At 39.1% G+C, this 9,639-nt stretch overlaps 1 protein-coding gene and 1 long non-coding RNA gene across 10 annotated transcripts in view; one reads left to right on the top strand and one right to left on the bottom strand.

The window, feature by feature from the left end:
* The window catches only part of LOC111873186, a 7,666-nt gene extending 5,036 nt beyond the window's left edge, over positions 1-2,630 (bottom strand). For all 3 annotated transcript variants that reach the window (XR_004513979.1, XR_002844361.2, XR_002844362.2), the window contains exons 1-3: positions 2,343-2,630; positions 1,165-1,312; positions 829-960 (exon numbers count right to left, since the gene is read on the bottom strand). This is a non-coding gene — a long non-coding RNA (uncharacterized LOC111873186). The remainder of the gene's footprint in view (positions 1-828; positions 961-1,164; positions 1,313-2,342) is intronic.
* An 82-nt stretch (positions 2,631-2,712) lies between these two features.
* Positions 2,713-9,639, top strand: part of LOC111873183 (E3 ubiquitin-protein ligase SIAH1A) — a 27,695-nt gene continuing 20,768 nt past the window's right edge. Inside the window, exons 1-3 of one of the 7 annotated variants that reach the window (XM_023867690.2) lie at positions 2,713-2,777; positions 3,677-3,833; positions 9,064-9,308. In XM_023867690.2, coding sequence (XP_023723458.1) covers positions 9,074-9,308 — 235 coding nt within the window. In that variant the 5' untranslated portion in view covers positions 2,713-2,777; positions 3,677-3,833; positions 9,064-9,073. The other 6 variants (XM_033755001.1, XM_033755002.1, XM_023867692.2 and 3 more) reach the window with 6 other exon arrangements.

Genomic DNA, 9,639 nt, shown 5'->3' with positions numbered 1-9,639 from the left:
TAAATTAAATTTAAGGAAGAAACTAGTGAAATGCTACATGTGGAGCATAGCTCTGTATGGGGCTGAAACATGGACACTTAGGGCAGTAGATCAGAAACATCTGGAAAGTTTCGAAATGTGGTGTTGGAGAAGAATGGAGAAGATCAGTTGGACCGATTATGTGAGAAATGAAGAAGTGTTAATTAGAGTCAGTGAGCAGAGGAATATCCTACATGAAATAAGAAAACGGAAGGCTAATTGGATTGGTCATGTTTTACACAGAAACTGCCTTCTAAAAGAAGTTATCGAAGGAAAGATAGAGGGGCGGATAGAAGTGACCAGAAGACGAGGAAGAAGATGTAAGAAGATGCTGGATGACCTTGGGGACAGAAGAGGATACTGTCATTTGAAGGAGGAAGCACTAGATCGCATTAAATGGAGGAATTGTTTTGGAAGAGACTGTGGACCTGTCGTCTTGACAGATTACTGATGATGATGATTTAACAGTACTCAGACGTTCAAAAATGTCTCTTGTCTTACAATTTGAATTAATATTAAAAATCGGCTCAATTATATGTGGTTACGGAGGGCACCAGAAAAATATACCACGAGCGTCATGGCGCCCGTGGGCACCGCGTTGGACAGGGCTGGTATAAGGTGCTTACTAATGTGTATGACTATATGTACGTTGTACTGTTTTATTTGTGACTACTTCCACATCCTATGAAATTGTTTTCTGTATGGATTTATGGAAAATGAATGAATGAATAAACCCAAACCAAAATCCATTATTATTAGTCACGCTGCCATACACACGTGACAATATATATTCTGTCATAGCAGACAAACCTCATCATCCAAAATGCGTCCGATGCTTCTGCTGGTACGCCTGATATGTACCTGGTAAGTACCTCCGTGGCCACAGTCTCATTGGTATTTATGTCCTTACTATTCTCATCTCCAACAACATTGGTAACAGTGCTGAAATTTAAAATAACATATTATAATGCCATTAGTAAGATACTCACAAATAGTGTCCCAATATGCATCTGTTCAATTGGAAAGGTATCTTTTTTCCAACGTTCCAAAACAAATGTTACAATGGGAAAAAAAATAATTTTATGCGACTACAAAGGAGACGGGTTATGTGTTTAACAGTCCATGTATGTACGTTCCTTCTGCTACCTTCTTTTTGATGAACTGAAGCCATCTAAGAATGATAGGAGCACAGACCTCTTCTTTGCTGCCTCACCACTGGAACCAGTGTCAGGTTTTCCTCTCCGTCTAATATAATAATCTCTTACGTAGGCCCATCTCTTGCTGCAGTCAACATCTGCAATAAATAATTCTGTAAATTAAAACATTTCTTATAACTTCTTTTTTTTCTTTCAGGTACTTGGCCACAGGAGAGTTATTCAGATCACTTTCTTTCCAATTTTGAATAGGCCATTCTTGGATAAGTGTCATAACAAAACAAGTTGCTGACAGCATCACGAAAACTATGTTCAATTTAATAATGCCATCAACAACTGTGAAGAATTGCTAATACATATTTGTCAACACGGAATTTACCAAACTGTGTGGGAGCGTTTGACGGGAAACATATAAGGATAAGGGCTCCCAAAAACAGTGGACATTCTTTCACTACAAGGAGTTTTATTCAATCGTTATGCTAGCAGTTGTCGATGCGGAATGCAAATTTGTTGCAATAGACATCGATTCTTATGGCAGAGAAGGAGATGCAGGACAAAACATCTGGACCAATACATTTAATATACCCCCACCAAAAGCATTTTCCTGGAACAGATAATGTTGTACCACATGTAATTGTTGAAGACGAAGCTTTTGCTTTACACGAAAATTTTGTGAAACCCTATCTGAGGAAGCAAACTCTGAGTAATCCATCAAAAGCTGTATATAACTATTGACTTTCTCGAGCTAGAAGAACGACTGAAAATGCTTTCGGAATTTTATGTGCTTATTTTCGAATATTTTTCCTGCCGATCGCTACTGTCCCAGAAACTGCCGACAAGTTGATTACATGTGCCTGTATTTTACATATGTTACGGGAATCAAAAGTACTCGCTCCAACTCAAGTGCATTTTGATGATGCACTTCCATTACCTACAGAAAATGTATTCCCTCTAGCAGCAAATAACGTCCGTGCATGAAAGTCACCCACGGAAATCCGAGAAATATTCAAAACCTATTTCAATGGTCCAGGTGCCGTTGAGTGGCAGAATAATTATGAATAACATTACTAAGAAACCTAATTTTTATCCATTGTAAACAATGTAGTTGTTTTAAAAACATGTAAATTAAAATGTTTTAACATAAAAATAAAATATATTTATATATCATACCTGTTTTATTAAGTGTACCGCCAATTTCACACCACAGATTTTGCTTCAGCTGTAGTCTTTGCTCTTCACATTATATAACATCTCATGGTTCTTCGCCTTCTTCGCTACTCCAACACGTCATGTTGTGAGTTCACGGCACCTTCCACCGTACCGTACAAAAACATTGCTAGAACTGTTTGTCGCCGCACTCACCGCCGTCATAATGGGCGGCACCGCTATTTTACGTGGTAACGGTGGTCAATGTTTTCTAGGAAACCGTGTTCCTTAATTCCTTAACGCAGAATCGCATTTCAGGAGTCTTACGTAATTATTCTGAAGTTGGCAACAATGAAATGAGTCGATTAGAATTTGTCAGCGCCCATAGTAGTTGAGTTTGTGTCCCTTTCACGAATTCTGATTTTCTTTGACATTAGGAACAACCGTGGTTCATATATGGTATTATCCGTATTTAGTCTATGAACCATGTCACTTCAAAACCTTTAATGCTTTTGTCAACTATTGTGAGCAATTGTGAGGATAGTGAGGACGAGTAGTTAGTATATAGGAAAGCAAGTAATGTAATTATCGAAGCTGCGGTAATTTTCGTGTAAAATGCAGTTGTATATTTGATATGAATATTTGTAGCAAACATTATGTAAGTGAGGTGCAGAATGTTAGCAAGCCTTTCGTACGTGATTTAAGGTGTAGGAGACATTAAAAATAAAAGGTGAACTTCTGTGAAAGAGGTAAAGTTTTCTGTTATGGGAAAATTCAGAAGTATGTCATTACGATGAAAGTTTATCAGTTTGGAATTTCTATCATAGGTGAGATAACCAAACAGCGTTAGGAAAATTACATGAAAGTGTATGAATTTCGTAATGTACAAACCAGATTGTCACAGTTTAAAAAGTTGTGTTTTCATGTGGTAACAGACACAATGATGTGACGAATTAACCAATTCTGTGCAGTTGAAAGATAGTGTTTTATGAGTGAACGGACGTGATGTATATCTGTAAATGTAGTTGCTGTAATTGAAGTTTTGGGTAGCGGGGGCTCTTTCCCCGGGGTTAAGGCGGCCGGGGCGTGAAGCTGACCACTCACCCCCAGCTAGTGCCGAAGTTAAGAAAATGTGGATCTATACATCCACACCCCCCATACGCCTTCATGGCGTGCTTAATTTAAGTACAGGGACAACTTTACCTTTATCTATATGCATTCTCAACTCTTAACAGTTGCCATTATACAATATCATAAGAGTACACATTCATTGCAAAACTGATAACTTTGCACATAGAGTAGCAACTAGCATCTTCACATTAGTGTGTCCATAGATTTCAGGGTGAATTACATTGCAGATACTACAGGTCATCTTGCTGCTAAGTTACGTGCATCTGTCACTTCCTGACCACCAGCCATTGACAGCTTATCTACAGTTCATCCTGACACAAGCTTAGAATAACTAAGGCCGAGCACCATCAGTAAATGGCACTGAAATGATTCATGCTCACACAAGTAAGCATTTAGTTTCAGTTTTGCCTCATAATGAATAAGGTTGCAATGAAGACAAGCATGTTCATTCGTGGTTACATTGTACAACAAATTGAACTTTTTTTTTTCTCTCCGTTCAAGAAAAGTGGATGATTTTAAAACTTCAGTGTACTGAATTGCAGTCAGAGCTTCAGAATTTTATATCACCCGCACTTTTCAAGGGAAAAGGTTGGGTTGGGTCTTCATGTACAGTAGTGATTCTCAACCTTCATCAAACTGCAGCCCAGTAAATTCTTTTTTATATAAGACAAGTGTGCAGTATAATTGATGCCAGGGTCTGGTAATGGGCCGTGGCCTGGCAGTTGAGAAACACTGATGGACAGTAAGCTGGAGGGTAGCCAGCTGGATATGACATGGCAGTTTTGTTGACAAGTTAATGCATGACATGACTATCTCCTGACAAGTGGTTGAGTGATATTTTGCATTATATTAACCACTAGCTCTATGCTTGCTGCTCTCCAAGCTGAATATATTTGAGATGTTATATATTCTTGTATTCTTCAAAGAAGCCACAAATGTATTTTTCCAAAGAAAATGGTAGATGATATGTTGTTTTCATAATCTGCACATGCAAACATACTGAAATCACCAGCCTTACACTAAAGAGAAAATCATTGTTGTACAGTGTTACCATTGTCAATGGTAATGCTTCAGGAATGTTGAACAGTGTGATAAATACTGGTTGTCATTGTGAGTTGATGATTTGATACAGACTCTCTCAGAGTGTTCATTTTTGTACAGGTATTCCATTATTTTATCTTGTAACTTCTGGGATGATTATAGAGGTTGTGGGAACTGCCCACATTCAAGCAAGTGTGACAACGCAAGCGTCATTGCTTAGCAACGACGAGTAAACAACGGTTGCTAGGCAAAAGCGAGTAAACAGCGGTTGCTAGGGAACTTATAAACACGGCGTCCGGCAACAGCAGTACCTATTACGTAACCGTTTTCTATATGTCCGACTCTAGGCTACATAAGAAGATACACTGAGTTACAGTCTAGTTCTGCCGTTCTACAATACTAGTTCAGTGTTCAAGCAGTTCATTCATTCATTCATTTATTTTTCGTTCCATGGATCCACAATACAAGTGAGATAAAGGACATGTCCATATTGTTCACTATTGTTGTTATCCGTCTGTGTATACTGTGCAGCTGCAATATATCCTATAGGACAGTTCAACTAGTGGTTGTCTCTTCATTCATACGACATCCCACAGGTCATTCTGAAGGAAAAATGTTATATCACCTGCCACAGTGCATTAACATGTTCATAGCTTATTTATGAGACATATTTGTTGCGTATCAGAAAGTTCCAACATGATGTCACATGACTGAGGGGTGAAAGATGTGGTTTGAATTGGTAATCAGATTTATTGAACTCTTAAAACTGATAACTGCAATTAATAACAGCACTGTTCATTAAGTCACATGCTATACAGCACACAGGCACACACTAGGTCTTCTCAGCCTGCTATGTCTTCACTGGTTGTCTAGAAGCAACCTCCAGCACCATAGATCCTTCAGTTCCCAAGTTCAGCAGCTTGTGTCCTTGCTGGCTGTCCTGTATTTCACAACTCAACATGGCATTGGTATGCAAAGACTTACAACAATGGGGGCTGCTCTGCCTTCCACAGTCCTGCAGACTGTCCATGACAACCTCTGCCTTCCACAGTCCTGCCGACAGTCCACGACAACCTCCAACAGGTCTGACTCCCAAGTGCTAACTGCAGACTTGCGACTCTCTACTGACTGGCTTCAGAGTCAGGGTTACTTTATAACTGGCAGTTTATTGCTGATCAGTTCGTCTTGGCATCAAGCCTCATGAGGCTCATGACGAGATTCATTCCCCCACCCAACTGATCCCTTGCAGTCATAGTCCTTATGTAACATCCTCTCTGACAGGAGGATGGGTTTGTCTCTTATGAATAAGCTTGGCTTTGTCAAGTGCAAATATGGCACATATGACATTGAAAATTCTTCCCTATACAATGTAATAAAGTCCTCTGTCAAGCCAGGCTTTGCAAGGTAGATCATGCCTATCTTATTTATCTCATGCTTCAACGGCAGCATAGTCACTTCAACGGTCATAAGCTTGACAGCTGCCAAGTTTAAGCCTCTTATTTTTTATGTGTCTGATTTCGCCATGTCCTGTGCTTTGAACATGATCATTCTCATGATTTTGTGAGATCACTGCATGTTGCCTGCACAATTTTATTACGTAATCATATACATACAGAAAGTTGAAAGCCATGTGCAACTAGTGGACCCACATGCATTTGTTGTGGCTTCATGAAATATTCACAGTCACACATTGAAGTTCCTTCTCAGAAATAGAGCAGACTTTAAACTTCAAACCATAGTCTCCTATGAGAAGCATTTAAGGAATTTTCATGGGGAATGTTCAAGTGTAGCACACATTTCATCATGTTTCTCTCCAGTGGGTACTGAGTCTTTTGAATTTGTTCCTTGACACCCATTAACAGCTGTGTCTGTCTATATTTATTTACAGTTGCATGAATTGGTTTCTCTATGTGTAACTGTAACATTTTGAAATATATGCTGAAATACCCTTCTCACATAGGTAGCACAGCTGAACACTTATGGCATTTGATGCAAGAAGTGACTGATTGTATGTTTAATACAGTATCAAGGGGTTAAGATTGTGATTGATGGGCTTATAATGCGTAGGCGTACTTCACAGCAGTTGTTCAGAGGTTATTGGTTCAGTATTGAAGAGAAATTGGAATATGTGTAGGCTTATGGCCTATCGACTGTGCAAGAAGCCCGAATGCATGGAGAGTAAGTTGATGCGAATGTTTATGGCCCTCCCAGCAGACTAGCTGAATGATTTGTGGCAAGTTCTCAGATAGTCTTCCTGTAGAAGTCTTACATTGGCAGACATTTTATATTGTGGCATGTAGACCCATTGCTGGGCAACAACTACTAGATAAGCAAATATACAACAGCCATTCCTATGTAATGGCTGCACAAACAATCGTGTTTCCATGGCAACAGTTGGCTACAACCGTAAGAGTAATGGTGTTTTTAAGTTCTGTCCATGCCTGAGATGTTATAAGCAGGACAGTCAGTTTAGTTGAATTAATTGGTTAGTGAGTCAGTCAGTCAGTGAAGAGTTGCTGTAGCTGAGGTTGGAGACAGTTTGGAACCCAGAGGAAGGGGAATGTCTACCATTGGAAGCCATTACCAGAAGACTGGAGAAGACACAGCAAGCTGAGAAGAATTAAGTGTGTGCTCTAGTGAACTGTAAAGTATGTATATTAGTGAAACATTTATAATGACTTGTAGTCATGGATCTGTAAGAGTCCAGTAAATCCTATTACTGATCCAAACCAGTCTGTGGTCATGCTCATCACGTGAGAATATGAATGCATTTATCTGCAGAGTTGTATAGTATTGTTGTGTTAATGACTAGGCATTGGTTTTAGACTGATAGTTGGATTATTGGGTGTTTATAACTCATAACCATAAATGATTATGACAGCCTAATTAATGTACACACACTACAACAAACTACAACTGCAGCACCCACAGCCTTCTGTTTGTTAATCTTGAATTATGCATCCTGTTGCATTACTATATTCAACCTTGTTGAATAATGCAACTATTTATTTCTTCATTCAGATTTGCTTTCACTATTAATACACTTTTCAGCCCAAAATGGCCATCCTCGGGTGTCCCATTATGCCAAACATGCTACACTGCACTGAGTATTGTCCATTCCACTTGTGCGTAACTGAACATTTTGTAATTAAAATGTTACAGTTGCACTCAACTGTTATGTGTTAAAATCTTACATGTTACAGTTCCCTCCATTTAAAAATATTTTAAAATAGTAAAAAATTGTTATATATATGAAACTCCTGATTCTACCTCAGAAAGGGCGTCATCCACTTGTCTAAGCAATATACCCTTCTTCAGTTGTTTACATTGCAGCGGCTCACCCTTTCCATATGCAAGCCCATTGTTATGTGTTGTCTGCAAGTTTGCCCCTTGCTTGTCCAATGTTCCCACAAGTCGCGTTTGGTGTTGTCTTCGTATATGCAAACGTCAGTGTCCTTCAGTCTGGTTCTGCAACTGGCATTTTCCAGTCATTGCTATAGGCACCTCCATTGTAGTTTGGACCAGTGTTCTTGCTTCAGCTTGATGGGAGGCCCTGGTACCCAGCCCTGTGAGGCTGTCCACTGTGACTAACATCTACTTAGGAATGGAGGCATTTAATAGAATAGTAGGCATGATGTATTCTTTCAGAAGATATCTGTTCTAATAGCAGAGTGACCCAGAATGTCACTGGTTTCTTTGTAGAGAAACGAATAAATGTGTTTTGATTTTACACAAAAAGAAGAATTTGGAATCACATCGGAAAAGCAAACTGTATTTCTTTTATTTTGACACCATTTCTGGGGGGGAGGAGGGGTGTTTATTGACATTTTGGTCATATATGCAGGGTTACTTTGCATATTCTGGACTGAAGTTATGCAATAGAATTGACAATATTTATATAGCCTTCTTCAGTAAAAAATACAAACATTATTGACATCTGCATTAGTTCTCTTACTGTTTACTGTAACAGTTAGTGAGTTAAAAATATTCAACATTATATTAGAGGGAAAGCATTTTAATATTGTAATGGATTTGATCAACACATTTACAGGCAATGGTTCCATAAACACGGTCCCACATGCAACAATAGAACAATGGGATTATGCAACCCATTTCTAGGCAACGGCATGGTAAACATGTTCCTGTGAACATGCAAAAATGGGAACTGTGTTCTATGTGGGCTATGCTATAACTGGTTGTTAATTGTAGTTAGACCTGTAAGTGGTCAGTAAATCCAAAATACATTCCCAACCCTGTCTTTATTCACCAATACACGTGACAGTATTAAAAATGATTTTTAGGAGGAGGTTCATAGAACAAGCAGTTGAATTGTAAAGTTCTTAAAGAGTTTTGGTATACATTTTTTATACTTTCTTGGTTATGTCTCACTGGCTTGCTTATCCTCCCATGCTGGGTTTTAATATGAGTAGCATGTTAAACAAAAAAGGCTTACGTGTTTATGCCTTTTATATCATTTTATAACTACCTATATATCCTATTTGAACTTTTCAAATGTCACAGTTCTGTGAACTGAAACATGGAATAAATTAAGTATATTTTTTGTTTGTTACAGGGATCTCACAATGAGTAATCAGGTAGTGCTATCAGCAAAGCGTCGAGGACTTCCCAGTTCATCAAGCTCCTCAGCTACGGCGACCAATACAACAACTGTTTCGGCAGACCTGGCAAGTCTGTTCGAATGTCCAGTATGCTTTGATTATGTTCTGCCCCCAATATTGCAATGTCAGAGTGGACATCTCGTTTGCTCCAATTGTCGGCCCAAGCTGACTTGTTGTCCAACATGCAGGGGACCTTTGGGTGAGTGCAGATTTTACTGTGTGTACAAGTTACGTGGTGCAATCCAAAAGTTCCTGAGATATATTAACCCGTTGCCGTGGTTTGACGTGTATGTTTCGTCAGGTATTTAAATCGTCTGGGGGGGTTCGACGTGTATGTTTCGTCCAGCTGCACACGTATGTTATAACGCCCATAATAATTGATGGTTTTGCTGTAGATTGTTAGATTTTTCACTGGCCTGTTGTCAGGAGGACTGTATTTAATGACACACGCGTTTAAGAGCGCTAAGTCGTCGTTACATATGCCTGTCTTGCAGCAACGTTCCTGTGGCTATTGCGAGCTGTTTCTGTTA

The sequence above is a fragment of the Cryptotermes secundus genome, unplaced genomic scaffold (assembly GCF_002891405.2).
Source record: "Cryptotermes secundus unplaced genomic scaffold, Csec_1.0 scaffold540, whole genome shotgun sequence".
Lineage (NCBI taxonomy): Eukaryota > Metazoa > Arthropoda > Insecta > Blattodea > Kalotermitidae > Cryptotermes > Cryptotermes secundus.
Note: the sequence above shows the minus strand (reverse complement) of the source record. Positions and strands in the feature narration are given on the sequence as shown.